The sequence below is a fragment of the Myxocyprinus asiaticus genome, chromosome 12 (genome assembly GCF_019703515.2).
Source record: "Myxocyprinus asiaticus isolate MX2 ecotype Aquarium Trade chromosome 12, UBuf_Myxa_2, whole genome shotgun sequence".
NCBI classification, from domain to species: domain Eukaryota; kingdom Metazoa; phylum Chordata; class Actinopteri; order Cypriniformes; family Catostomidae; genus Myxocyprinus; species Myxocyprinus asiaticus.
This window is the reverse complement of record NC_059355.1, coordinates 4468850-4496349: the sequence shown is the minus strand read 5'-3', so window position 1 is coordinate 4496349 and position 27500 is coordinate 4468850. Positions and strand designations below refer to the sequence as shown.

Sequence of the window (27500 nt, the reverse complement as noted above, 5' to 3'; positions counted from 1 at the left end):
TGTACGTTAGCTTCCACGTTGTTTGCTAAAAGAGGGAAAACTCGGCTGCACAATCCAACGCTCAACACGTAGCAATAAGCCACTGGGCCAACGCAAACTCTTCCCTACTCAAAGAAAGACCTCTGCACACTTTCTATGGAAAATGTCCAACAAATTTTGCGGCAGCACAGCACTTGGTTTGTACTTTCCTGCTCTGTGTGTTGCTGTCAAGAGGCAGCAAAAAAATAAAACCAGCCTCTGGACTGCCCCCTGGAGGCGGCAAGAAAAAGGACCTGGCTGTCATTTGCCACAGAGCAAGCACAATTGAAAGAAAATACCTGAATCCCCCCAACCTATTTCCAAGGATGAATGAATAAAAATCACAGCTGTGGCAGGGGGAAGTGTATGAGTTCAAGCAATCCAGGAGAAGCAAAAGCTTACAGCACCTGGTATTCCCAGGCGGTCTCCCATCCAAGTACTAACCAGGCCCAACCCTGCTTAGCTTCCTAGATCGGACGAGATCGGGCGTGCTCAGGGTGGTATGGCCGTAAGCGAGAGTTGCTGTGAACAGAGGGCTATTTAAAGAAAGCCCGCTGCCTGGGCCTCACTCCTTGACACGTGTCTTGGTCTGTAGTTTCAGAAAAAGAAAAAAGATAGGAAAAACAGACCCTGTCCTGACAACCGGTCATTCATTCATTCATTCATTTATTTGTTGTTTTATTAATTGTAAAAAAGTGAAGTGCCTCCTTCCTGCACATACGATTTCATTGGAGCCGGCCACAGTGCCTTTTCCTGCTTACCTGTACGTTAGCTTCCACGTTGTTTGCTAAAAGAGGGAAAACTCGGCTGCACAATCCAACGCTCAACACGTAGCAATAAGCCACTGGGCCAACGCAAACTCTTCCCTACTCAAAGAAAGACCTCTGCACACTTTCTATGGAAAATGTCCAACAAATTTTGCGGCAGCACAGCACTTGGTTTGTACTTTCCTGCTCTGTGTGTTGCTGTCAAGAGGCAGCAAAAAAATAAAACCAGCCTCTGGACTGCCCCCTGGAGGCAGCAAGAAAAAGGACCTGGCTGTCATTTGCCACAGAGCAAGCACAATTGAAAGAAAATACCTGAATCCCCCCCAACCTATTTCCAAGGATGAATGAATAAAAATCACAGCTGTGGCAGGGGGAAGTGTATGAGTTCAAGCAATCCAGGAGAAGCAAAAGCTTACAGCACCTGGTATTCCCAGGCGGTCTCCCATCCAAGTACTAACCAGGCCCAACCCTGCTTAGCTTCCGAGATCGGGCGTGCTCAGGGTGGTATGGCCGTAAGCGAGAGTTGCTGTGAACAGAGGGCTATTTAAAGAAAGCCCGCTGCCTGGGCCTCACTCCTTGACACGTGTCTTGGTCTGTAGTTTCAGAAAAAGAAAAAAGATAGGAAAAACAGACCCTGTCCTGACAACCGGTCATTCATTCATTCATTCTATTTGTTGTTTTATTAATTGTAAAAAAGTGAAGTGCCTCCTTCCTGCACATACGATTTCATTGGAGCCGGCCACAGTGCCTTTTCCTGCTTACCTGTACGTTAGCTTCCACGTTGTTTGCTAAAAGAGGGAAAACTCGGCTGCACAATCCAACGCTCAACACGTAGCAATAAGCCACTGGGCCAACGCAAACTCTTCCCTACTCAAAGAAAGACCTCTGCACACTTTCTATGGAAAATGTCCAACAAATTTTGCGGCAGCACAGCACTTGGTTTGTACTTTCCTGCTCTGTGTGTTGCTGTCAAGAGGCAGCAAAAAAATAAAACCAGCCTCTGGACTGCCCCCTGGAGGCGGCAAGAAAAAGGACCTGGCTGTCATTTGCCACAGAGCAAGCACAATTGAAAGAAAATACCTGAATCCCCCCAACCTATTTCCAAGGATGAATGAATAAAAATCACAGCTGTGGCAGGGGGAAGTGTATGAGTTCAAGCAATCCAGGAGAAGCAAAAGCTTACAGCACCTGGTATTCCCAGGCGGTCTCCCATCCAAGTACTAACCAGGCCCAACCCTGCTTAGCTTCCGAGATCGGACGAGATCGGGCGTGCTCAGGGTGGTATGGCCGTAAGCGAGAGTTGCTGTGAACAGAGGGCTATTTAAAGAAAGCCCGCTGCCTGGGCCTCACTCCTTGACACGTGTCTTGGTCTGTAGTTTCAGAAAAAGAAAAAAGATAGGAAAAACAGACCCTGTCCTGACAACCGGTCATTCATTCATTCATTCATTTATTTGTTGTTTTATTAATTGTAAAAAAGTGAAGTGCCTCCTTCCTGCACATACGATTTCATTGGAGCCGGCCACAGTGCCTTTTCCTGCTTACCTGTACGTTAGCTTCCACGTTGTTTGCTAAAAGAGGGAAAACTCGGCTGCACAATCCAACGCTCAACACGTAGCAATAAGCCACTGGGCCAACGCAAACTCTTCCCTACTCAAAGAAAGACCTCTGCACACTTTCTATGGAAAATGTCCAACAAATTTTGCGGCAGCACAGCACTTGGTTTGTACTTTCCTGCTCTGTGTGTTGCTGTCAAGAGGCAGCAAAAAAATAAAACCAGCCTCTGGACTGCCCCCTGGAGGCGGCAAGAAAAAGGACCTGGCTGTCATTTGCCACAGAGCAAGCACAATTGAAAGAAAATACCTGAATCCCCCCCAACCTATTTCCAAGGATGAATGAATAAAAATCACAGCTGTGGCAGGGGGAAGTGTATGAGTTCAAGCAATCCAGGAGAAGCAAAAGCTTACAGCACCTGGTATTCCCAGGCGGTCTCCCATCCAAGTACTAACCAGGCCCAACCCTGCTTAGCTTCCGAGATCGGACGTGCTCAGGGTGGTATGGCCGTAAGCGAGAGTTGCTGTGAACAGAGGGCTATTTAAAGAAAGCCCGCTGCCTGGGCCTCACTCCTTGACACGTGTCTTGGTCTGTAGTTTCAGAAAAAGAAAAAAGATAGGAAAAACAGACCCTGTCCTGACAACCGGTCATTCATTCATTTATTTGTTGTTTTATTAATTGTAAAAAAGTGAAGTGCCTCCTTCCTGCACATACGATTTCATTGGAGCCGGCCACAGTGCCTTTTCCTGCTTACCTGTACGTTAGCTTCCACGTTGTTTGCTAAAAGAGGGAAAACTCGGCTGCACAATCCAACGCTCAACACGTAGCAATAAGCCACTGGGCCAACGCAAACTCTTCCCTACTCAAAGAAAGACCTCTGCACACTTTCTATGGAAAATGTCCAACAAATTTTGCGGCAGCACAGCACTTGGTTTGTACTTTCCTGCTCTGTGTGTTGCTGTCAAGAGGCAGCAAAAAAATAAAACCAGCCTCTGGACTGCCCCCTGGAGGCGGCAAGAAAAAGGACCTGGCTGTCATTTGCCACAGAGCAAGCACAATTGAAAGAAAATACCTGAATCCCCCCAACCTATTTCCAAGGATGAATGAATAAAAATCACAGCTGTGGCAGGGGGAAGTGTATGAGTTCAAGCAATCCAGGAGAAGCAAAAGCTTACAGCACCTGGTATTCCCAGGCGGTCTCCCATCCAAGTACTAACCAGGCCCAACCCTGCTTAGCTTCCGAGATCGGACGAGATCGGGCGTGCTCAGGGTGGTATGGCCGTAAGCGAGAGTTGCTGTGAACAGAGGGCTATTTAAAGAAAGCCCGCTGCCTGGGCCTCACTCCTTGACACGTGTCTTGGTCTGTAGTTTCAGAAAAAGAAAAAAGATAGGAAAAACAGACCCTGTCCTGACAACCGGTCATTCATTCATTCATTCATTTATTTGTTGTTTTATTAATTGTAAAAAAGTGAAGTGCCTCCTTCCTGCACATACGATTTCATTGGAGCCGGCCACAGTGCCTTTTCCTGCTTACCTGTACGTTAGCTTCCACGTTGTTTGCTAAAAGAGGGAAAACTCGGCTGCACAATCCAACGCTCAACACGTAGCAATAAGCCACTGGGCCAACGCAAACTCTTCCCTACTCAAAGAAAGACCTCTGCACACTTTCTATGGAAAATGTCCAACAAATTTTGCGGCAGCACAGCACTTGGTTTGTACTTTCCTGCTCTGTGTGTTGCTGTCAAGAGGCAGCAAAAAAATAAAACCAGCCTCTGGACTGCCCCCTGGAGGCGGCAAGAAAAAGGACCTGGCTGTCATTTGCCACAGAGCAAGCACAATTGAAAGAAAATACCTGAATCCCCCCCAACCTATTTCCAAGGATGAATGAATAAAAATCACAGCTGTGGCAGGGGGAAGTGTATGAGTTCAAGCAATCCAGGAGAAGCAAAAGCTTACAGCACCTGGTATTCCCAGGCGGTCTACCATCCAAGTACTAACCAGGCCCAACCCTGCTTAGCTTCCGAGATCGGACGAGATCAGGCGTGCTCAGGGTGGTATGGCCGTAAGCAAGAATTGCTGTGAACAGAGGGCTATTTAAAGAAAGCCCGCTGCCTGGGCCTCACTCCTTGACACGTGTCTTGGTCTGTAGTTTCAGAAAAAGAAAAAAGATAGGAAAAACAGACCCTGTCCTGACAACCGGTCATTCATTCATTTATTTGTTGTTTTATTAATTGTAAAAAAGTGAAGTGCCTCCTTCCTGCACATACGATTTCATTGGAGCCGGCCACAGTGCCTTTTCCTGCTTACCTGTACGTTAGCTTCCACGTTGTTTGCTAAAAGAGGGAAAACTCGGCTGCACAATCCAACGCTCAACACGTAGCAATAAGCCACTGGGCCAACGCAAACTCTTCCCTACTCAAAGAAAGACCTCTGCACACTTTCTATGGAAAATGTCCAACAAATTTTGCGGCAGCACAGCACTTGGTTTGTACTTTCCTGCTCTGTGTGTTGCTGTCAAGAGGCAGCAAAAAAATAAAACCAGCCTCTGGACTGCCCCCTGGAGGCGGCAAGAAAAAGGACCTGGCTGTCATTTGCCACAGAGCAAGCACAATTGAAAGAAAATACCTGAATCCCCCCAACCTATTTCCAAGGATGAATGAATAAAAATCACAGCTGTGGCAGGGGGAAGTGTATGAGTTCAAGCAATCCAGGAGAAGCAAAAGCTTACAGCACCTGGTATTCCCAGGCGGTCTACCATCCAAGTACTAACCAGGCCCAACCCTGCTTAGCTTCCGAGATCGGACGAGATCGGGCGTGCTCAGGGTGGTATGGCCGTAAGCGAGAGTTGCTGTGAACAGAGGGCTATTTAAAGAAAGCCCGCTGCCTGGGCCTCACTCCTTGACACGTGTCTTGGTCTGTAGTTTCAGAAAAAGAAAAAAGATAGGTTCCACGTTGTTTGCTAAAAGAGGGATAATTAGCTTAGATTTCGAAAAAGCATTTGACAGGGTGGAACATGAGTATCTTTTTGATATTTTAAGAAGTTTTGGGTTTGGGAAGAATTTTATTAAATGGATTAATATTTTATATAAGGGAGCATTGACAAGAATAAAATGTAATGGCTTTTTAACAAAATGTTTTAGAATAACACGATCAATAAGACAAGGTTGTCCTTTATCGGCTCTTTTATACTCGTTGGTGGCAGAACCGCTTGGATTAGCAATAAAACAAGAAAAGGGAATAAAAGGAATAGCGATTGAAGAAACCATAGAGGAGAATAAAATCTTTCAATATGCAGATGACACAACAATTATAGTTAAAGAAGAAGAAAGTGTGAAAAAAGTAATGGAAATAGTGCAGAGGTTTTGTAAGGGGTCAGGAGGAAAAGTGAATAAAGAGAAAACAGTGTACATGAGATTTGGAGAGACGGTGGACTTAACAGGGAATTTTAAATTTGCAGAAGTAAAAGAAATGAAGATTTTAGGGATTTTAATGGGGAAGGACGAAGAAAAAGTGAGAGAATCCCTGTGGGAAGAAATAGTGGGAAGCATTGAAAGAAGATTGAACTTTTGGAAACTGAGGACACTTAATCTAAAGGGGAAGGTTTTAATCCTGAATGTTTTAATGTCATCAAAATTGTGGTATTTTTTATATGTGACATCTATGCCAGTGTGGGTGGAAAAACGGCTGAAAAGATGTTTTTTAGATTTTTTATGGGAAGGGAAACCAGCGAGAATTGCGTACAATACTTTAATAGGGGTGGCGGAAAAGGGAGGTTTGGGATTAATGGATGTGGAGCAAAGGAAAAATAGTCTAAGAGTTAAATTGGTCAAAAAGTATCTGGATGAAGGAAACAAAGCAGAATGGAAAACATCAATGGAGTATTTTTTAAACAAATGTGGGAATTTCAATCTGGGGGACAATATTTTATGGATGAGAACAAAAGAGTGGATGACGGAGGCTTTGCCAAAGTTTTATAGAGAGGTTTTAAGTGCTTGGGGAAAATTTTTAGTTAATGTACGATACAATTTACATGGAAGAGAAAACATTTTAAATCAGCCTTTATTCCTAAACACTGGCATTTTAAATCAAGGGAAGGAAATCTATTTTAAAAAATGGTTGGAAGTTGGAATAGTTAAAGTGAGAGATGTTTTATATGAGTATAAAGAAGGTTTTTTACCGACCCAGTACATTAGAGATGTGATGGAGGAAGCTAAAGAAGAAATCAGTAGACAAGAAATAAAAAACAAGTACGAAATTATAAAAAATGCAATACCTAAGCAATGGACAAAAAAAATAGAAACTATGGAAGAGGGGAAAGATGAAAAGGATGTGTATGTAATACTGGGAGAGAAATTGTGGATTTTAAAAGAATGTACAGTGAAAATGTTTTATGGTTTTTTTAGAGATGCAGTTTTTAAGAAACCAAAGATAAGTGAGTTTTGGCAGAAAACATTTGAAGGTTTAAAAGAAGAAAATATTTGGAACAACATGAAAGGGAAGATTATTGAGATAAAATTGGAAAATTTGGAGTATTTTATCAGACAGAGAGTGATCTTTACAGATGCAATGTTAAATAGAATCGGAATGGAGCAAAGTGCCACATGCAAAGTATGCTGGGAGAAAGATGAAGGTTTTTTACATTTGTTTTTATACTGTAAAGCTTTGAAGGATTTTAATGAAAAATGTAAGAGAATTATTGGAGACTTGGAGGGGGAGCGAGAAGCAGAAGATAAAGAATGGAACAAGATTATAATGTTAGGGTGTGACAAAAAGTATAAAAACGGAAAGGTGATAAATTTGTTTGTAATGCTGATGAAAAGTGCGATTTGGGAAAGAAGAGTGGTGGCAAAACAAGAAAAAGTTGTACTGGATGTATGGTTGGTGTTGAAAAGAAGGTTGGAAAAATATATGGAATGTTTGTACTGTTATTTTAAAGAGGAACAGAGAATGGAGGATTTTTATAAGGTTTTTACTCCAGAGATTTACTTGGTCTTTAATGATTTTAATGTGGAAATGCCAGGAAGGGAATAATTTATTTTTAAAAATGTGTTTGTTTTAACTTGTTTTTAATGAAATGTTTCCTGTATTGGGGATGTTTTTCTGTTTTGTTTTTGTTTTTGTTCTTTGTCTTTTATTTTAGTCTTATGACTAAGAAAGTAACACTTTTATGTGGCAAAGTATGTTTTATATGATGATATTTTTTCAATAAAAAAAAAAAAAAAAAAAAAAAAAAAGCACGCCCGATCTCGTCCGATCTCGGAAGCTAAGCAGGGTTGGGCCTGGTTAGTACTTGGATGGGAGACCGCCTGGGAATACCAGGTGCTGTAAGCTTTTGCTTCTCCTGGATTGCTTGAACTCATACACTTCCCCCTGCCACAGCTGTGATTTTTATTCATTCATCCTTGGAAATAGGTTGGGGGGGATTCAGGTATTTTCTTTCAATTGTGCTTGCTCTGTGGCAAATGACAGCCAGGTCCTTTTTCTTGCCGCCTCCAGGGGGCAGTCCAGAGGCTGGTTTTATTTTTTTGCTGCCTCTTGACAGCAACACACAGAGCAGGAAAGTACAAACCAAGTGCTGTGCTGCCGCAAAATTTGTTGGACATTTTCCATAGAAAGTGTGCAGAGGTCTTTCTTTGAGTAGGGAAGAGTTTGCGTTGGCCCAGTGGCTTATTGCTACGTGTTGAGCGTTGGATTGTGCAGCCGAGTTTTCCCTCTTTTAGCAAACAACGTGGAAGCTAACGTACAGGTAAGCAGGAAAAGGCACTGTGGCCGGCTCCAATGAAATCGTATGTGCAGGAAGGAGGCACTTCACTTTTTTACAATTAATAAAACAACAAATAAATGAATGAATGAATGAATGACCGGTTGTCAGGACAGGGTCTGTTTTTCCTATCTTTTTTCTTTTTCTGAAACTACAGACCAAGACACGTGTCAAGGAGTGAGGCCCAGGCAGCGGGCTTTCTTTAAATAGCCCTCTGTTCACAGCAACTCTCGCTTACGGCCGTACCACCCTGAGCACGCCCGATCTCGTCCGATCTCGGAAGCTAAGCAGGGTTGGGCCTGGTTAGTACTTGGATGGGAGACCGCCTGGGAATACCAGGTGCTGTAAGCTTTTGCTTCTCCTGGATTGCTTGAACTCATACACTTCCCCCTGCCACAGCTGTGATTTTTATTCATTCATCCTTGGAAATAGGTTGGGGGGATTCAGGTATTTTCTTTCAATTGTGCTTGCTCTGTGGCAAATGACAGCCAGGTCCTTTTTCTTGCCGCCTCCAGGGGGCAGTCCAGAGGCTGGTTTTATTTTTTTGCTGCCTCTTGACAGCAACACACAGAGCAGGAAAGTACAAACCAAGTGCTGTGCTGCCGCAAAATTTGTTGGACATTTTCCATAGAAAGTGTGCAGAGGTCTTTCTTTGAGTAGGGAAGAGTTTGCGTTGGCCCAGTGGCTTATTGCTACGTGTTGAGCGTTGGATTGTGCAGCCGAGTTTTCCCTCTTTTAGCAAACAACGTGGAAGCTAACGTACAGGTAAGCAGGAAAAGGCACTGTGGCCGGCTCCAATGAAATCGTATGTGCAGGAAGGAGGCACTTCACTTTTTTACAATTAATAAAACAACAAATAAATGAATGAATGACCGGTTGTCAGGACAGGGTCTGTTTTTCCTATCTTTTTTCTTTTTCTGAAACTACAGACCAAGACACGTGTCAAGGAGTGAGGCCCAGGCAGCGGGCTTTCTTTAAATAGCCCTCTGTTCACAGCAACTCTCGTTTACGGCCGTACCACCCTGAGCACGCCTGATCTCGTCCGATTTCGGAAGCTAAGCAGAGTTGGGGCTGGTTAGTACTTGGATGGGAGACCGCCTGGGAATACCAGGTGCTGTAAGCTTTTGCTTCTCCTGGATTGCTTGAACTCATACACTTCCCCCTGCCACAGCTGTGATTTTTATTCATTCATCCTTGGAAATAGGTTGGGGGGGATTCAGGTATTTTCTTTCAATTGTGCTTGCTCTGTGGCAAATGACAGCCAGGTCCTTTTTCTTGCCGCCTCCAGGGGGCAGTCCAGAGGCTGGTTTTATTTTTTTGCTGCCTCTTGACAGCAACACACAGAGCAGGAAAGTACAAACCAAGTGCTGTGCTGCCGCAAAATTTGTTGGACATTTTCCATAGAAAGTGTGCAGAGGTCTTTCTTTGAGTAGGGAAGAGTTTGCGTTGGCCCAGTGGCTTATTGCTACGTGTTGAGCGTTGGATTGTGCAGCCGAGTTTTCCCTCTTTTAGCAAACAACGTGGAAGCTAACGTACAGGTAAGCAGGAAAAGGCACTGTGGCCGGCTCCAATGAAATCGTATGTGCAGGAAGGAGGCACTTCACTTTTTTACAATTAATAAAACAACAAATAAATGAATGAATGAATGAATGACCGGTTGTCAGGACAGGGTCTGTTTTTCCTATCTTTTTTCTTTTTCTGAAACTACAGACCAAGACACGTGTCAAGGAGTGAGGCCCAGGCAGCGGGCTTTCTTTAAATAGCCCTCTGTTCACAGCAACTCTCGCTTACGGCCGTACCACCCTGAGCACGCCCGATCTCGTCCGATCTCGGAAGCTAAGCAGGGTTGGGCCTGGTTAGTACTTGGATGGGAGACCGCCTGGGAATACCAGGTGCTGTAAGCTTTTGCTTCTCCTGGATTGCTTGAACTCATACACTTCCCCCTGCCACAGCTGTGATTTTTATTCATTCATCCTTGGAAATAGGTTGGGGGGATTCAGGTATTTTCTTTCAATTGTGCTTGCTCTGTGGCAAATGACAGCCAGGTCCTTTTTCTTGCCGCCTCCAAGGGGCAGTCCAGAGGCTGGTTTTATTTTTTTGCTGCCTCTTGACAGCAACACACAGAGCAGGAAAGTACAAACCAAGTGCTGTGCTGCCGCAAAATTTGTTGGACATTTTCCATAGAAAGTGTGCAGAGGTCTTTCTTTGAGTAGGGAAGAGTTTGCGTTGGCCCAGTGGCTTATTGCTACGTGTTGAGCGTTGGATTGTGCAGCCGAGTTTTCCCTCTTTTAGCAAACAACGTGGAAGCTAACGTACAGGTAAGCAGGAAAAGGCACTGTGGCCGGCTCCAATGAAATCGTATGTGCAGGAAGGAGGCACTTCACTTTTTTACAATTAATAAAACAACAAATAAATGAATGAATGAATGAATGACCGGTTGTCAGGACAGGGTCTGTTTTTCCTATCTTTTTTCTTTTTCTGAAACTACAGACCAAGACACGTGTCAAGGAGTGAGGCCCAGGCAGCGGGCTTTCTTTAAATAGCCCTCTGTTCACAGCAACTCTCGCTTACGGCCATACCACCCTGAGCACGCCCGATCTCGTCCGATCTCGGAAGCTAAGCAGGGTTGGGCCTGGTTAGTACTTGGATGGGAGACCGCCTGGGAATACCAGGTGCTGTAAGCTTTTGCTTCTCCTGGATTGCTTGAACTCATACACTTCCCCCTGCCACAGCTGTGATTTTTATTCATTCATCCTTGGAAATAGGTTGGGGGGATTCAGGTATTTTCTTTCAATTGTGCTTGCTCTGTGGCAAATGACAGCCAGGTCCTTTTTCTTGCCGCCTCCAGGGGGCAGTCCAGAGGCTGGTTTTATTTTTTTGCTGCCTCTTGACAGCAACACACAGAGCAGGAAAGTACAAACCAAGTGCTGTGCTGCCGCAAAATTTGTTGGACATTTTCCATAGAAAGTGTGCAGAGGTCTTTCTTTGAGTAGGGAAGAGTTTGCGTTGGCCCAGTGGCTTATTGCTACGTGTTGAGCGTTGGATTGTGCAGCCGAGTTTTCCCTCTTTTAGCAAACAACGTGGAAGCTAACGTACAGGTAAGCAGGAAAAGGCACTGTGGCCGGCTCCAATGAAATCGTATGTGCAGGAAGGAGGCACTTCACTTTTTTACAATTAATAAAACAACAAATAAATGAATGAATGAATGAATGACCGGTTGTCAGGACAGGGTCTGTTTTTCCTATCTTTTTTCTTTTTCTGAAACTACAGACCAAGACACGTGTCAAGGAGTGAGGCCCAGGCAGCGGGCTTTCTTTAAATAGCCCTCTGTTCACAGCAACTCTCGCTTACGGCCATACCACCCTGAGCACGCCCGATCTCGTCCGATCTCGGAAGCTAAGCAGGGTTGGGCCTGGTTAGTACTTGGATGTGAGACCGCCTGGCAATACCAGGTGCTGTAAGCTTTTGCTTCTCCTGGATTGCTTGAACTCATACACTTCCCCCTGCCACAGCTGTGATTTTTATTCATTCATCCTTGGAAATAGGTTGGGGGGGATTCAGGTATTTTCTTTCAATTGTGCTTGCTCTGTGGCAAATGACAGCCAGGTCCTTTTTCTTGCCGCCTCCAGGGGGCAGTCCAGAGGCTGGTTTTATTTTTTTGCTGCCTCTTGACAGCAACACACAGAGCAGGAAAGTACAAACCAAGTGCTGTGCTGCCGCAAAATTTGTTGGACATTTTCCATAGAAAGTGTGCAGAGGTCTTTCTTTGAGTAGGGAAGAGTTTGCGTTGGCCCAGTGGCTTATTGCTACGTGTTGAGCGTTGGATTGTGCAGCCGAGTTTTCCCTCTTTTAGCAAACAACGTGGAAGCTAACGTACAGGTAAGCAGGAAAAGGCACTGTGGCCGGCTCCAATGAAATCGTATGTGCAGGAAGGAGGCACTTCACTTTTTTACAATTAATAAAACAACAAATAAATGAATGAATGAATGAATGACCGGTTGTCAGGACAGGGTCTGTTTTTCCTATCTTTTTTCTTTTTCTGAAACTACAGACCAAGACACGTGTCAAGGAGTGAGGCCCAGGCAGCGGGCTTTCTTTAAATAGCCCTCTGTTCACAGCAACTCTCGCTTACGGCCATACCACCCTGAGCACGCCCGATCTCGTCCGATCTCGGAAGCTAAGCAGGGTTGGGCCTGGTTAGTACTTGGATGGGAGACCGCCTGGGAATACCAGGTGCTGTAAGCTTTTGCTTCTCCTGGATTGCTTGAACTCATACACTTCCCCCTGCCACAGCTGTGATTTTTATTCATTCATCCTTGGAAATAGGTTGGGGGGATTCAGGTATTTTCTTTCAATTGTGCTTGCTCTGTGGCAAATGACAGCCAGGTCCTTTTTCTTGCCGCCTCCAGGGGGCAGTCCAGAGGCTGGTTTTATTTTTTTGCTGCCTCTTGACAGCAACACACAGAGCAGGAAAGTACAAACCAAGTGCTGTGCTGCCGCAAAATTTGTTGGACATTTTCCATAGAAAGTGTGCAGAGGTCTTTCTTTGAGTAGGGAAGAGTTTGCGTTGGCCCAGTGGCTTATTGCTACGTGTTGAGCGTTGGATTGTGCAGCCGAGTTTTCCCTCTTTTAGCAAACAACGTGGAAGCTAACGTACAGGTAAGCAGGAAAAGGCACTGTGGCCGGCTCCAATGAAATCGTATGTGCAGGAAGGAGGCACTTCACTTTTTTACAATTAATAAAACAACAAATAAATGAATGAATGAATGAATGACCGGTTGTCAGGACAGGGTCTGTTTTTCCTATCTTTTTTCTTTTTCTGAAACTACAGACCAAGACACGTGTCAAGGAGTGAGGCCCAGGCAGCGGGCTTTCTTTAAATAGCCCTCTGTTCACAGCAACTCTCGCTTACGGCCATACCACCCTGAGCACGCCCGATCTCGTCCGATCTCGGAAGCTAAGCAGGGTTGGGCCTGGTTAGTACTTGGATGGGAGACCGCCTGGGAATACCAGGTGCTGTAAGCTTTTGCTTCTCCTGGATTGCTTGAACTCATACACTTCCCCCTGCCACAGCTGTGATTTTTATTCATTCATCCTTGGAAATAGGTTGGGGGGATTCAGGTATTTTCTTTCAATTGTGCTTGCTCTGTGGCAAATGACAGCCAGGTCCTTTTTCTTGCCGCCTCCAGGGGGCAGTCCAGAGGCTGGTTTTATTTTTTTGCTGCCTCTTGACAGCAACACACAGAGCAGGAAAGTACAAACCAAGTGCTGTGCTGCCGCAAAATTTGTTGGACATTTTCCATAGAAAGTGTGCAGAGGTCTTTCTTTGAGTAGGGAAGAGTTTGCGTTGGCCCAGTGGCTTATTGCTACGTGTTGAGCGTTGGATTGTGCAGCCGAGTTTTCCCTCTTTTAGCAAACAACGTGGAAGCTAACGTACAGGTAAGCAGGAAAAGGCACTGTGGCCGGCTCCAATGAAATCGTATGTGCAGGAAGGAGGCACTTCACTTTTTTACAATTAATAAAACAACAAATAAATGAATGAATGAATGAATGACCGGTTGTCAGGACAGGGTCTGTTTTTCCTATCTTTTTTCTTTTTCTGAAACTACAGACCAAGACACGTGTCAAGGAGTGAGGCCCAGGCAGCGGGCTTTCTTTAAATAGCCCTCTGTTCACAGCAACTCTCGCTTACGGCCATACCACCCTGAGCACGCCCGATCTCGTCCGATCTCGGAAGCTAAGCAGGGTTGGGCCTGGTTAGTACTTGGATGGGAGACCGCCTGGGAATACCAGGTGCTGTAAGCTTTTGCTTCTCCTGGATTGCTTGAACTCATACACTTCCCCCTGCCACAGCTGTGATTTTTATTCATTCATCCTTGGAAATAGGTTGGGGGGATTCAGGTATTTTCTTTCAATTGTGCTTGCTCTGTGGCAAATGACAGCCAGGTCCTTTTTCTTGCCGCCTCCAGGGGGCAGTCCAGAGGCTGGTTTTATTTTTTTGCTGCCTCTTGACAGCAACACACAGAGCAGGAAAGTACAAACCAAGTGCTGTGCTGCCGCAAAATTTGTTGGACATTTTCCATAGAAAGTGTGCAGAGGTCTTTCTTTGAGTAGGGAAGAGTTTGCGTTGGCCCAGTGGCTTATTGCTACGTGTTGAGCGTTGGATTGTGCAGCCGAGTTTTCCCTCTTTTAGCAAACAACGTGGAAGCTAACGTACAGGTAAGCAGGAAAAGGCACTGTGGCCGGCTCCAATGAAATCGTATGTGCAGGAAGGAGGCACTTCACTTTTTTACAATTAATAAAACAACAAATAAATGAATGAATGAATGAATGACCGGTTGTCAGGACAGGGTCTGTTTTTCCTATCTTTTTTCTTTTTCTGAAACTACAGACCAAGACACGTGTCAAGGAGTGAGGCCCAGGCAGCGGGCTTTCTTTAAATAGCCCTCTGTTCACAGCAACTCTCGCTTACGGCCATACCACCCTGAGCACGCCCGATCTCGTCCGATCTCGGAAGCTAAGCAGGGTTGGGCCTGGTTAGTACTTGGATGGGAGACCGCCTGGGAATACCAGGTGCTGTAAGCTTTTGCTTCTCCTGGATTGCTTGAACTCATACACTTCCCCCTGCCACAGCTGTGATTTTTATTCATTCATCCTTGGAAATAGGTTGGGGGGATTCAGGTATTTTCTTTCAATTGTGCTTGCTCTGTGGCAAATGACAGCCAGGTCCTTTTTCTTGCCGCCTCCAGGGGGCAGTCCAGAGGCTGGTTTTATTTTTTTGCTGCCTCTTGACAGCAACACACAGAGCAGGAAAGTACAAACCAAGTGCTGTGCTGCCGCAAAATTTGTTGGACATTTTCCATAGAAAGTGTGCAGAGGTCTTTCTTTGAGTAGGGAAGAGTTTGCGTTGGCCCAGTGGCTTATTGCTACGTGTTGAGCGTTGGATTGTGCAGCCGAGTTTTCCCTCTTTTAGCAAACAACGTGGAAGCTAACGTACAGGTAAGCAGGAAAAGGCACTGTGGCCGGCTCCAATGAAATCGTATGTGCAGGAAGGAGGCACTTCACTTTTTTACAATTAATAAAACAACAAATAAATGAATGAATGAATGAATGACCGGTTGTCAGGACAGGGTCTGTTTTTCCTATCTTTTTTCTTTTTCTGAAACTACAGACCAAGACACGTGTCAAGGAGTGAGGCCCAGGCAGCGGGCTTTCTTTAAATAGCCCTCTGTTCACAGCAACTCTCGCTTACGGCCATACCACCCTGAGGGCGCTAGAGTGCAAACAGGAAGTGATTTGGCAACAGTTGGGAGAGGAAGGCTCTCCCACACCTTTGTTTGTTTGTTTTTTTTCTTTTGGATTTTTGTAGATTTTTTCTGTGAACTATTTTTGTTTTTGTTTTTTTGCTTTTTTCTTGTTTTCAAACCACCTAACAGCAGCTTAACGCTGTCTGGAAGGTGGTGGTTTTTTGTTGTTTTTGTTTTTTTTGTTTATATATACAATGGACGGATTTTTGGTTAACAATTCGGAAATGGCTGGAGAGACACGGAGAAACAACGACAATGGACTGGAATACCGACAACGAGCTGGAAACCGAAAGGATGGAGAAGCGAGGAAAAGTTTTGAGACAAGGAAGTACCTGAAAGAGGCGACTTTGATTGTGAATGTGGATGGAGCGAACGATGCTAAAGCAGAGGATATTATTAAGGCAGTAACGGAGCGAATTGGAGGAGGAACAATTTTGGCGGTGAGACCGAGACAAGGAAAAGAGTATGAACTGACACTGGAGATGGAAGAAATGTGCGACAAACTGATAGATGGACTGACAGTAAAAGGAGCTAACTGTGAGGTAAAAAAACTGCAGAACAGGGACTATGTTGTTTCTTTCATGCATTTGCCCGTTTATTTGGAAGATGAAGGGATCATAGAAAAATTGAAGGGATGGGGGGTTTTCCCCATATCAAAAATTAAAAGGAGACTATATCCGGGCACTAACATTGAGGATGGCACAAGGTTTGTCAAAGTGAGGTTCCCTAGAGAAGTGGTTTCCCTACCGTACAGCACGAAACTGGACACAGCAGAAGGGCCGCAATATTTCCGGGTGATGCACAGTCACCAGGTGAAAACATGTCGGTTGTGCATGAGCCCGGAACATCTGGTGAAAGATTGCCCTGATTTTAAGTGCTATAAGTGCGAGGAGAGGGGACACTTCGCACGGGACTGTAATGCCGTTAAGTGCCCGGAATGCCAAGAGTTTTTAAATAAATGCGTGTGTTGGATGGAAGAGGAGGAAGGATGGGGAGGAGAACAGGTGAACGGGCAAATGCATGAAAGCAACAACGAGGAGGAAAGAAACAACGAAGAGGAGCAAGAAGCAGAGAAACCACAACAAAAGGAAACAGAAGAGGAAACAAACAATGGAGAGGAGAGAGAAGACGGTAAAGAGAAAGAAAGCGATGAAGAACAAACACAAGGAGGAGATTCAGAGTGGACACTAATGGAAATATCTTCAAGATCTAAAACTTTTCTGGACGAGATGGACAAAGAGGGACAAAGAGAAAAGGAACAAAGCAAAGAAACGGACAGTGAAGGAGAGAATACGACAGAGGAGATGGAGAAGGACAGAGCGGGGAGAGGATTAATAAGAAGAAGATCGTTGAAGGTAACGCCAAATGTGAAAACTGCAAGGAAAAAAGTGCTGAAAACAGGACTAGTGAAATGTTTAAATAGGTATGAAGCGTTAAAGGATTTGGAGGAGGAAGGCTGAGATGATGGGTTTTAGGTATTTATTACTTTTCTCTTTAATGGTTTTAAGTTGTGTGACTTTTAATGCGAGAGGACTTTTGGACTTGAAAAAATTTGAAAAAGTCAAAGAAAAATGTAAAAGAGAAGACATTATTGTGCTACAAGAAACAAATTGGAGAGAAAATGTGATGAATGATTATAAAAAGAGATGGGAAGGAGGAATTTTATACAATAATGGAGACGGGAGGTTTGGGAGAGGTGTGGCTTTTTTAATGAAGGATGATGTTTTTAAAGTGAGTAAAATTGTATACAAAGATAAGATGGGGAAATGTATGGTGGTTGAGACAAAATATGAAGGAAGAGAATTGATTTTAGTAAATGTACATGCACCAACGGAGGAGAAGGAAAAGAAAGAGTTTTTTAATGTTTTAAGAAGTATTATAAAGAAGTACAAGGAAATAATAATGATGGGGGATTTTAACACTGTTTTTAGTAAACAGGATATGGCAGATGGTATGGTTTTTAAAAGTGACATGGGAAGGAAGGAGTTAAAAGCACTAATGGAGGAGAATAATTTGATAGATGTGTGGAGGGAAAGGAATGAAAAGAAAAGGGAATTTTCTAGAAGACAAATTGTAGGTAACTTTATGTGTCAAACAAGAATAGATATGGTTTTATGTACAAGAAATATAGAAGGGTTTATAGAGAAATTAAGGTATGAAGAAACAAGTTTGAGTGACCACAAGCCATTTTTCATACAGTTGGATTGGGATACAGGAAAAAGAGGGCCAGGTGTATGGGTTTTAAATTCAGACATTTTAAAAGATGAAGGTTATGTTTTAACAATAAAAGAGATGATTGAAACCGAAAAAGAAAACAGAATGTATGTAGAGGACAAAAGAATTTGGTGGGAGAATGTCAAATTTTTAGTGAAAAAATTCACTATCAGGTATTGTGTGTTAAAACAGAAATGTAAAAGGAATAAAGAAAAAAAGATAAGAGAAATATTGGAGAAGCAAATAGATGATGAACTACAAGATGTACAAAAAATAAAAGAAATACAGGAAGAACTGAAAGAGATGGAAGAAAATAAATATAAAGGGGCGATGTTGAGGAGTAAAGCAAAATATTTGGTTGAAGGGGAAAAATGCACAAAGTTTTTCTTTGATTTGGAAAGAAAAAAAGGAAGAGCCGAAATGATAAAAGGCATAAAAAAGGGAAATGGTGAAATAGTAGAAAAAAGTGGGGAAATTTTAAAAGAAGTAAAAGAATATTTTGAAAAGCTTTTTAGTGCAGAAGGGGTAATGGAGAGAGAAAAAATGGAACTAATAGGATTAATTAAAAAAAAAGTGGGCAAAGAAGAGAAGGAAGAGTGTGATCAAAGCATAAGTAAAGACGAGATAGAAAGAGCAATAAATGAATTGAACAAAAGGAAAAGTCCAGGCATTGATGGTTTGGGTAGTGAGTTTTATGTAACTTTTAAAAGCATCTTAATAAATGATTTAAGGGATGTTTATGAGGAGATTTTTAAAAAAGGAGAAATGATGTTAAGAATGGGTATGGGATTGATGAAGCTAATATATAAGAAGAAGGGAGAAAAAACAGAACTAAAAAACTATAGGCCTATCACAATGCTAAATACCGACTTAAAGATTTTAGCAAAAATTTTAGCAAATAGATTAAAAGAGATAATGCCAAAGATAATCACAACAAACCAGGTATATGGAGTAAAAGGGAAAGACATCGCGGATACAACAATGAGTATAAAAGACACGATAAGGTACATGAGAGAAAAAAAGAAAGAAGGGTACATAATTAGCTTAGATTTCGAAAAAGCATTTGACAGGGTGGAACATGAGTATCTTTTTGATATTTTAAGAAGTTTTGGGTTTGGGAAGAATTTTATTAAATGGATTCATATTTTATATAAGGGAGCGTTGACAAGAATAAAATGTAATGGCTTTTTAACAAAATGTTTTAGAATAACACGATCAATAAGACAAGGTTGTCCTTTATCGGCTCTTTTATACTCGTTGGTGGCAGAACCGCTTGGATTAGCAATAAAACAAGAAAAGGGAATAAAAGGAATAGCGATTGAAGAAACCATAGAGGAGAATAAAATCTTTCAATATGCAGATGACACAACAATTATAGTTAAAGAAGAAGAAAGTGTGAAAAAAGTAATGGAAATAGTGCAGAGGTTTTGTAAGGGGTCAGGAGGAAAAGTGAATAAAGAGAAAACAGTGTACATGAGATTTGGAGAGACGGTGGACTTAACAGGGAATTTTAAATTTGCAGAAGTAAAAGAAATGAAGATTTTAGGGATTTTAATGGGGAAGGACGAAGAAAAAGTGAGAGAATCCCTGTGGGAAGAAATAGTGGGAAGCATTGAAAGAAGATTGAACTTTTGGAAACTGAGGACACTTAATCTAAAGGGGAAGGTTTTAATCCTGAATGTTTTAATGTCATCAAAATTGTGGTATTTTTTATATGTGACATCTATGCCAGTGTGGGTGGAAAAACGGCTGAAAAGATGTTTTTTAGATTTTTTATGGGAAGGGAAACCAGCGAGAATTGCGTACAATACTTTAATAGGGGTGGCGGAAAAGGGAGGTTTGGGATTAATGGATGTGGAGCAAAGGAAAAATAGTCTAAGAGTTAAATTGGTCAAAAAGTATCTGGATGAAGGAAACAAAGCAGAATGGAAAACATCAATGGAGTATTTTTTAAACAAATGTGGGAATTTCAATCTGGGGGACAATATTTTATGGATGAGAACAAAAGAGTGGATGACGGAGGCTTTGCCAAAGTTTTATAGAGAGGTTTTAAGTGCTTGGGGAAAATTTTTAGTTAATGTACGATACAATTTACATGGAAGAGAAAACATTTTAAATCAGCCTTTATTCCTAAACACTGGCATTTTAAATCAAGGGAAGGAAATCTATTTTAAAAAATGGTTGGAAGTTGGAATAGTTAAAGTGAGAGATGTTTTATATGAGTATAAAGAAGGTTTTTTACCGACCCAGTACATTAGAGATGTGATGGAGGAAGCTAAAGAAGAAATCAGTAGACAAGAAATAAAAAACAAGTACGAAATTATAAAAAATGCAATACCTAAGCAATGGACAAAAAAAATAGAAACTATGGAAGAGGGGAAAGATGAAAAGGATGTGTATGTAATACTGGGAGAGAAATTGTGGATTTTAAAAGAATGTACAGTGAAAATGTTTTATGGTTTTTTTAGAGATGCAGTTTTTAAGAAACCAAAGATAAGTGAGTTTTGGCAGAAAACATTTGAAGGTTTAAAAGAAGAAAATATTTGGAACAACATGAAAGGGAAGATTATTGAGATAAAATTGGAAAATTTGGAGTATTTTATCAGACAGAGAGTGATCTTTACAGATGCAATGTTAAATAGAATCGGAATGGAGCAAAGTGCCACATGCAAAGTATGCTGGGAGAAAGATGAAGGTTTTTTACATTTGTTTTTATACTGTAAAGCTTTGAAGGATTTTAATGAAAAATGTAAGAGAATTATTGGAGACTTGGAGGGGGAGCGAGAAGCAGAAGATAAAGAATGGAACAAGATTATAATGTTAGGGTGTGACAAAAAGAATAAAAACGGAAAGGTGATCAATTTGTTTGTAATGCTGATGAAAAGTGCGATTTGGGAAAGAAGAGTAGTGGCAAAACAAGAAAAAGTTGTACTGGATGTATGGTTGGTGTTGAAAAGAAGGTTGGAAAAATATATGGAATGTTTGTACTGTTATTTTAAAGAGGAACAGAGAATGGAGGAATTTTATAAGGTTTTTACTCCTGAGATTTACTTGGTCTTTAATGATTTTAATGTGGAAATGCCAGGAAGGGAATAATTTATTTTTAAAAATGTGTTTGTTTTAACTTGTTTTTAATGAAATGTTTCCTGTATTGGGGATGTTTTTCTGTTTTGTTTTTGTTTTTGGTCTTTTGTCTTTTATTTTAGTCTTATGACTAAGAAAGTAACACTTTTATGTGGCAAAGTATGTTTTATATGATGATATTTTTTCAATAAAAAAAAAAAAAAAAAAAAAAAAAAAGCACGCCCGATCTCGTCCGATCTCGGAAGCTAAGCAGGGTTGGGCCTGGTTAGTACTTGGATGGGAGACCGCCTGGGAATACCAGGTGCTGTAAGCTTTTGCTTCTCCTGGATTGCTTGAACTCATACACTTCCCCCTGCCACAGCTGTGATTTTTATTCATTCATCCTTGGAAATAGGTTGGGGGGATTCAGGTATTTTCTTTCAATTGTGCTTGCTCTGTGGCAAATGACAGCCAGGTCCTTTTTCTTGCCGCCTCCAGGGGGCAGTCCAGAGGCTGGTTTTATTTTTTTGCTGCCTCTTGACAGCAACACACAGAGCAGGAAAGTACAAACCAAGTGCTGTGCTGCCGCAAAATTTGTTGGACATTTTCCATAGAAAGTGTGCAGAGGTCTTTCTTTGAGTAGGGAAGAGTTTGCGTTGGCCCAGTGGCTTATTGCTACGTGTTGAGCGTTGGATTGTGCAGCCGAGTTTTCCCTCTTTTAGCAAACAACGTGGAAGCTAACGTACAGGTAAGCAGGAAAAGGCACTGTGGCCGGCTCCAATGAAATCGTATGTGCAGGAAGGAGGCACTTCACTTTTTTACAATTAATAAAACAACAAATAAATGAATGAATGAATGAATGACCGGTTGTCAGGACAGGGTCTGTTTTTCCTATCTTTTTTCTTTTTCTGAAACTACAGACCAAGACACGTGTCAAGGAGTGAGGCCCAGGCAGCGGGCTTTCTTTAAATAGCCCTCTGTTCACAGCAACTCTCGCTTACGGCCATACCACCCTGAGCACGCCCGATCTCGTCCGATCTCGGAAGCTAAGCAGGGTTGGGCCTGGTTAGTACTTGGATGGGAGACCGCCTGGGAATACCAGGTGCTGTAAGCTTTTGCTTCTCCTGGATTGCTTGAACTCATACACTTCCCCCTGCCACAGCTGTGATTTTTATTCATTCATCCTTGGAAATAGGTTGGGGGGATTCAGGTATTTTCTTTCAATTGTGCTTGCTCTGTGGCAAATGACAGCCAGGTCCTTTTTCTTGCCGCCTCCAGGGGGCAGTCCAGAGGCTGGTTTTATTTTTTTGCTGCCTCTTGACAGCAACACACAGAGCAGGAAAGTACAAACCAAGTGCTGTGCTGCCGCAAAATTTGTTGGACATTTTCCATAGAAAGTGTGCAGAGGTCTTTCTTTGAGTAGGGAAGAGTTTGCGTTGGCCCAGTGGCTTATTGCTACGTGTTGAGCGTTGGATTGTGCAGCCGAGTTTTCCCTCTTTTAGCAAACAACGTGGAAGCTAACGTACAGGTAAGCAGGAAAAGGCACTGTGGCCGGCTCCAATGAAATCGTATGTGCAGGAAGGAGGCACTTCACTTTTTTACAATTAATAAAACAACAAATAAATGAATGAATGAATGAATGACCGGTTGTCAGGACAGGGTCTGTTTTTCCTATCTTTTTTCTTTTTCTGAAACTACAGACCAAGACACGTGTCAAGGAGTGAGGCCCAGGCAGCGGGCTTTCTTTAAATAGCCCTCTGTTCACAGCAACTCTCGCTTACGGCCATACCACCCTGAGCACGCCCGATCTCGTCCGATCTCGGAAGCTAAGCAGGGTTGGGCCTGGTTAGTACTTGGATGGGAGACCGCCTGGGAATACCAGGTGCTGTAAGCTTTTGCTTCTCCTGGATTGCTTGAACTCATACACTTCCCCCTGCCACAGCTGTGATTTTTATTCATTCATCCTTGGAAATAGGTTGGGGGGATTCAGGTATTTTCTTTCAATTGTGCTTGCTCTGTGGCAAATGACAGCCAGGTCCTTTTTCTTGCCGCCTCCAGGGGGCAGTCCAGAGGCTGGTTTTATTTTTTTGCTGCCTCTTGACAGCAACACACAGAGCAGGAAAGTACAAACCAAGTGCTGTGCTGCCGCAAAATTTGTTGGACATTTTCCATAGAAAGTGTGCAGAGGTCTTTCTTTGAGTAGGGAAGAGTTTGCGTTGGCCCAGTGGCTTATTGCTACGTGTTGAGCGTTGGATTGTGCAGCCGAGTTTTCCCTCTTTTAGCAAACAACGTGGAAGCTAACGTACAGGTAAGCAGGAAAAGGCACTGTGGCCGGCTCCAATGAAATCGTATGTGCAGGAAGGAGGCACTTCACTTTTTTACAATTAATAAAACAACAAATAAATGAATGAATGAATGAATGACCGGTTGTCAGGACAGGGTCTGTTTTTCCTATCTTTTTTCTTTTTCTGAAACTACAGACCAAGACACGTGTCAAGGAGTGAGGCCCAGGCAGCGGGCTTTCTTTAAATAGCCCTCTGTTCACAGCAACTCTCGCTTACGGCCATACCACCCTGAGCACGCCCGATCTCGTCCGATCTCGGAAGCTAAGCAGGGTTGGGCCTGGTTAGTACTTGGATGGGAGACCGCCTGGGAATACCAGGTGCTGTAAGCTTTTGCTTCTCCTGGATTGCTTGAACTCATACACTTCCCCCTGCCACAGCTGTGATTTTTATTCATTCATCCTTGGAAATAGGTTGGGGGGATTCAGGTATTTTCTTTCAATTGTGCTTGCTCTGTGGCAAATGACAGCCAGGTCCTTTTTCTTGCCGCCTCCAGGGGGCAGTCCAGAGGCTGGTTTTATTTTTTTGCTGCCTCTTGACAGCAACACACAGAGCAGGAAAGTACAAACCAAGTGCTGTGCTGCCGCAAAATTTGTTGGACATTTTCCATAGAAAGTGTGCAGAGGTCTTTCTTTGAGTAGGGAAGAGTTTGCGTTGGCCCAGTGGCTTATTGCTACGTGTTGAGCGTTGGATTGTGCAGCCGAGTTTTCCCTCTTTTAGCAAACAACGTGGAAGCTAACGTACAGGTAAGCAGGAAAAGGCACTGTGGCCGGCTCCAATGAAATCGTATGTGCAGGAAGGAGGCACTTCACTTTTTTACAATTAATAAAACAACAAATAAATGAATGAATGAATGAATGACCGGTTGTCAGGACAGGGTCTGTTTTTCCTATCTTTTTTCTTTTTCTGAAACTACAGACCAAGACACGTGTCAAGGAGTGAGGCCCAGGCAGCGGGCTTTCTTTAAATAGCCCTCTGTTCACAGCAACTCTCGCTTACGGCCATACCACCCTGAGGGCGCTAGAGTGCAAACAGGAAGTGATTTGGCAACAGTTGGGAGAGGAAGGCTCTCCCACACCTTTGTTTGTTTGTTTTTTTTTCTTTTGGATTTTTGTAGATTTTTTCTGTGAATTATTTTTGTTTTTGTTTTTTTGCTTTTTTCTTGTTTTCAAACCACCTAACAGCAGCTTAACGCTGTCTGGAAGGTGGTGGTTTTTTGTTGTTTTTGTTTTTTTTGTTTATATATACAATGGACGGATTTTTGGTTAACAATTCGGAAATGGCTGGAGAGACACGGAGAAACAACGACAATGGACTGGAATACCGACAACGAGCTGGAAACCGAAAGGATGGAGAAGCGAGGAAAAGTTTTGAGACAAGGAAGTACCTGAAAGAGGCGACTTTGATTGTGAATGTGGATGGAGCGAACGATGCTAAAGCAGAGGATATAATTAAGGCAGTAACGGAGCGAATTGGAGGAGGAACAATTTTGGCGGTGAGACCGAGACAAGGAAAAGAGTATGAACTGACACTGGAGATGGAAGAAATGTGCGACAAACTGATAGATGGACTGACAGTAAAAGGAGCTAACTGTGAGGTAAAGAAACTGCAGAACAGGGACTATGTTGTTTCTTTCATGCATTTGCCCGTTTATTTGGAAGATGAAGGGATCATAGAAAAATTGAAGGGATGGGGGTTTTCCCCATATCAAAAATTAAAAGGAGACTATATCCGGGCACTAACATTGAGGATGGCACAAGGTTTGTCAAAGTGAGGTTCCCTAGAGAAGTGGTTTCCCTTCCGTACAGCACGAAACTGGACACAGCAGAAGGGCCGCAATATTTCCGGGTGATGCACAGTCACCAGGTGAAAACATGTCGGTTGTGCATGAGCCCGGAACATCTGGTGAAAGATTGCCCTGATTTTAAGTGCTATAAGTGCGAGGAGAGGGGACACTTCGCACGGGACTGTAATGCCGTTAAGTGCCCGGAATGCCAAGAGTTTTTAAATAAATGCGTGTGTTGGATGGAAGAGGAGGAAGGATGGGGAGGAGAACAGGTGAACGGGCAAATGCATGAAAGCAACAACGAGGAGGAAAGAAACAACGAAGAGGAGCAAGAAGCAGAGAAACCACAACAAAAGGAAACAGAAGAGGAAACAAACAATGGAGAGGAGAGAGAAGACGGTAAAGAGAAAGAAAGCGATGAAGAACAAACACAAGGAGGAGATTCAGAGTGGACACTAATGGAAATATCTTCAAGATCTAAAACTTTTCTGGACGAGATGGACAAAGAGGGACAAAGAGAAAAGGAACAAAGCAAAGAAACGGACAGTGAAGGAGAGAATACGACAGAGGAGATGGAGAAGGACAGAGCGGGGAGAGGATTAATAAGAAGAAGATCGTTGAAGGTAACGCCAAATGTGAAAACTGCAAGGAAAAAAGTGCTGAAAACAGGACTAGTGAAATGTTTAAATAGGTATGAAGCGTTAAAGGATTTGGAGGAGGAAGGCTGAGATGATGGGTTTTAGGTATTTATTACTTTTCTCTTTAATGGTTTTAAGTTGTGTGACTTTTAATGCGAGAGGACTTTTGGACTTGAAAAAATTTGAAAAAGTCAAAGAAAAATGTAAAAGAGATGACATTATTGTGCTACAAGAAACAAATTGGAGAGAAAATGTGATGAATGATTATAAAAAGAGATGGGAAGGAGGAATTTTATACAATAATGGAGACGGGAGGTTTGGGAGAGGTGTGGCTTTTTTAATGAAGGATGATGTTTTTAAAGTGAGTAAAATTGTATACAAAGATAAGATGGGGAAATGTATGGTGGTTGAGACAAAATATGAAGGAAGAGAATTGATTTTAGTAAATGTACATGCACCAACGGAGGAGAAGGAAAAGAAAGAGTTTTTTAATGTTTTAAGAAGTATTATAAAGAAGTACAAGGAAATAATAATGATGGGGGATTTTAACACTGTTTTTAGTAAACAGGATATGGCAGATGGTATGGTTTTTAAAAGTGACATGGGAAGGAAGGAGTTAAAAGCACTAATGGAGGAGAATAATTTGATAGATGTGTGGAGGGAAAGGAATGAAAAGAAAAGGGAATTTTCTAGAAGACAAATTGTAGGTAACTTTATGTGTCAAACAAGAATAGATATGGTTTTATGTACAAGAAATATAGAAGGGTTTATAGAGAAATTAAGGTATGAAGAAACAAGTTTGAGTGACCACAAGCCATTTTTCATACAGTTGGATTGGGATACAGGAAAAAGAGGGCCAGGTGTATGGGTTTTAAATTCAGACATTTTAAAAGATGAAGGTTATGTTTTAACAATAAAAGAGATGATTGAAACCGAAAAAGAAAACAGAATGTATGTAGAGGACAAAAGAATTTGGTGGGAGAATGTCAAATTTTTAGTGAAAAAATTCACTATCAGGTATTGTGTGTTAAAACAGAAATGTAAAAGGAATAAAGAAAAAAAGATAAGAGAAATATTGGAGAAGCAAATAGATGATGAACTACAAGATGTACAAAAAATAAAAGAAATACAGGAAGAACTGAAAGAGATGGAAGAAAATAAATATAAAGGGGCGATGTTGAGGAGTAAAGCAAAATATTTGGTTGAAGGGGAAAAATGCACAAAGTTTTTCTTTGATTTGGAAAGAAAAAAAGGAAGAGCCGAAATGATAAAAGGCATAAAAAAGGGAAATGGTGAAATAGTAGAAAAAAGTGGGGAAATTTTAAAAGAAGTAAAAGAATATTTTGAAAAGCTTTTTAGTGCAGAAGGGGTAATGGAGAGAGAAAAAATGGAACTAATAGGATTAATTAAAAAAAAAGTGGGCAAAGAAGAGAAGGAAGAGTGTGATCAAAGCATAAGTAAAGACGAGATAGAAAGAGCAATAAATGAATTGAACAAAAGGAAAAGTCCAGGCATTGATGGTTTAGGTAGTGAGTTTTATGTAACTTTTAAAAGCATCTTAATAAATGATTTAAGGGATGTTTATGAGGAGATTTTTAAAAAAGGAGAAATGATGTTAAGAATGGGTATGGGATTGATGAAGCTAATATATAAGAAGAAGGGAGAAAAAACAGAACTAAAAAACTATAGGCCTATCACAATGCTAAATACCGACTTAAAGATTTTAGCAAAAATTTTAGCAAATAGATTAAAAGAGATAATGCCAAAGATAATCACAACAAACCAGGTATATGGAGTAAAAGGGAAAGACATCGCGGATACAACAATGAGTATAAAAGACACGATAAGGTACATGAGAGAAAAAAAGAAAGAAGGGTACATAATTAGCTTAGATTTCGAAAAAGCATTTGACAGGGTGGAACATGAGTATCTTTTTGATATTTTAAGAAGTTTTGGGTTTGGGAAGAATTTTATTAAATGGATTCATATTTTATATAAGGGAGCATTGACAAGAATAAAATGTAATGGCTTTTTAACAAAATGTTTTAGAATA

General features: G+C 42.1%; 2 protein-coding genes, 16 non-coding genes and 3 pseudogenes across 18 annotated transcripts in view; 14 read left to right on the top strand and 7 right to left on the bottom strand.

Annotated features, from left to right (window-relative positions):
* Positions 1–413: 413 nt before the first annotated feature.
* Positions 414–532, bottom strand: LOC127449707 (5S ribosomal RNA). Its single transcript, XR_007898796.1, has one exon. It is a non-coding gene; the product is annotated as a 5S ribosomal RNA (ribosomal RNA).
* A 662-nt stretch (positions 533–1194) lies between these two features.
* Positions 1195–1303, bottom strand: LOC127449709 (uncharacterized; annotated as a pseudogene).
* A 658-nt stretch (positions 1304–1961) lies between these two features.
* LOC127449693 (5S ribosomal RNA) lies at positions 1962–2080 on the bottom strand. Its single transcript, XR_007898783.1, has one exon. It is a non-coding gene; the product is annotated as a 5S ribosomal RNA (ribosomal RNA).
* A 662-nt stretch (positions 2081–2742) lies between these two features.
* Positions 2743–2851, bottom strand: LOC127449712 (uncharacterized; annotated as a pseudogene).
* Positions 2852–3504: 653 nt separating this feature from the next.
* On the bottom strand, positions 3505–3623 carry LOC127449688 (5S ribosomal RNA). Its single transcript, XR_007898778.1, has one exon. It is a non-coding gene; the product is annotated as a 5S ribosomal RNA (ribosomal RNA).
* A 662-nt stretch (positions 3624–4285) lies between these two features.
* LOC127449705 (5S ribosomal RNA) lies at positions 4286–4404 on the bottom strand. Its single transcript, XR_007898794.1, has one exon. It is a non-coding gene; the product is annotated as a 5S ribosomal RNA (ribosomal RNA).
* Positions 4405–5057: 653 nt separating this feature from the next.
* On the bottom strand, positions 5058–5176 carry LOC127449701 (5S ribosomal RNA). The gene has a single exon (XR_007898791.1). It is a non-coding gene; the product is annotated as a 5S ribosomal RNA (ribosomal RNA).
* A 3153-nt stretch (positions 5177–8329) lies between these two features.
* On the top strand, positions 8330–8448 carry LOC127449700 (5S ribosomal RNA). Its single transcript, XR_007898790.1, has one exon. It is a non-coding gene; the product is annotated as a 5S ribosomal RNA (ribosomal RNA).
* Positions 8449–9101: 653 nt separating this feature from the next.
* LOC127449713 (uncharacterized) lies at positions 9102–9220 on the top strand (annotated as a pseudogene).
* A 662-nt stretch (positions 9221–9882) lies between these two features.
* On the top strand, positions 9883–10001 carry LOC127449698 (5S ribosomal RNA). Its single transcript, XR_007898788.1, has one exon. It is a non-coding gene; the product is annotated as a 5S ribosomal RNA (ribosomal RNA).
* A 661-nt stretch (positions 10002–10662) lies between these two features.
* On the top strand, positions 10663–10781 carry LOC127449686 (5S ribosomal RNA). The gene has a single exon (XR_007898776.1). It is a non-coding gene; the product is annotated as a 5S ribosomal RNA (ribosomal RNA).
* Positions 10782–11442: 661 nt separating this feature from the next.
* On the top strand, positions 11443–11561 carry LOC127449708 (5S ribosomal RNA). The gene has a single exon (XR_007898797.1). It is a non-coding gene; the product is annotated as a 5S ribosomal RNA (ribosomal RNA).
* A 662-nt stretch (positions 11562–12223) lies between these two features.
* Positions 12224–12342, top strand: LOC127449685 (5S ribosomal RNA). Its single transcript, XR_007898775.1, has one exon. It is a non-coding gene; the product is annotated as a 5S ribosomal RNA (ribosomal RNA).
* A 661-nt stretch (positions 12343–13003) lies between these two features.
* LOC127449684 (5S ribosomal RNA) lies at positions 13004–13122 on the top strand. The gene has a single exon (XR_007898774.1). It is a non-coding gene; the product is annotated as a 5S ribosomal RNA (ribosomal RNA).
* Positions 13123–13783: 661 nt separating this feature from the next.
* LOC127449715 (5S ribosomal RNA) lies at positions 13784–13902 on the top strand. Its single transcript, XR_007898800.1, has one exon. It is a non-coding gene; the product is annotated as a 5S ribosomal RNA (ribosomal RNA).
* A 661-nt stretch (positions 13903–14563) lies between these two features.
* On the top strand, positions 14564–14682 carry LOC127449714 (5S ribosomal RNA). Its single transcript, XR_007898799.1, has one exon. It is a non-coding gene; the product is annotated as a 5S ribosomal RNA (ribosomal RNA).
* Positions 14683–15598: 916 nt separating this feature from the next.
* LOC127449158 (uncharacterized) overlaps positions 15599–27500 on the top strand; it is a 17139-nt gene continuing 5237 nt past the window's right edge. Inside the window, exon 1 of the mRNA XM_051712392.1 lies at positions 15599–19455. Within this exon, the coding sequence (XP_051568352.1) occupies positions 15599–16864 (1266 nt within the window). The 3' untranslated portion in view covers positions 16865–19455. The remainder of the gene's footprint in view (positions 19456–27500) is intronic.
* Positions 21677–21795, top strand: LOC127449711 (5S ribosomal RNA). The gene has a single exon (XR_007898798.1). It is a non-coding gene; the product is annotated as a 5S ribosomal RNA (ribosomal RNA).
* On the top strand, positions 22457–22575 carry LOC127449699 (5S ribosomal RNA). The gene has a single exon (XR_007898789.1). It is a non-coding gene; the product is annotated as a 5S ribosomal RNA (ribosomal RNA).
* LOC127449683 (5S ribosomal RNA) lies at positions 23237–23355 on the top strand. The gene has a single exon (XR_007898773.1). It is a non-coding gene; the product is annotated as a 5S ribosomal RNA (ribosomal RNA).
* LOC127449159 (uncharacterized) overlaps positions 23447–27500 on the top strand; it is a 10028-nt gene continuing 5974 nt past the window's right edge. Inside the window, exon 1 of the mRNA XM_051712393.1 lies at positions 23447–24620. Within this exon, the coding sequence (XP_051568353.1) occupies positions 24273–24620 (348 nt within the window). The 5' untranslated portion in view covers positions 23447–24272. The remainder of the gene's footprint in view (positions 24621–27500) is intronic.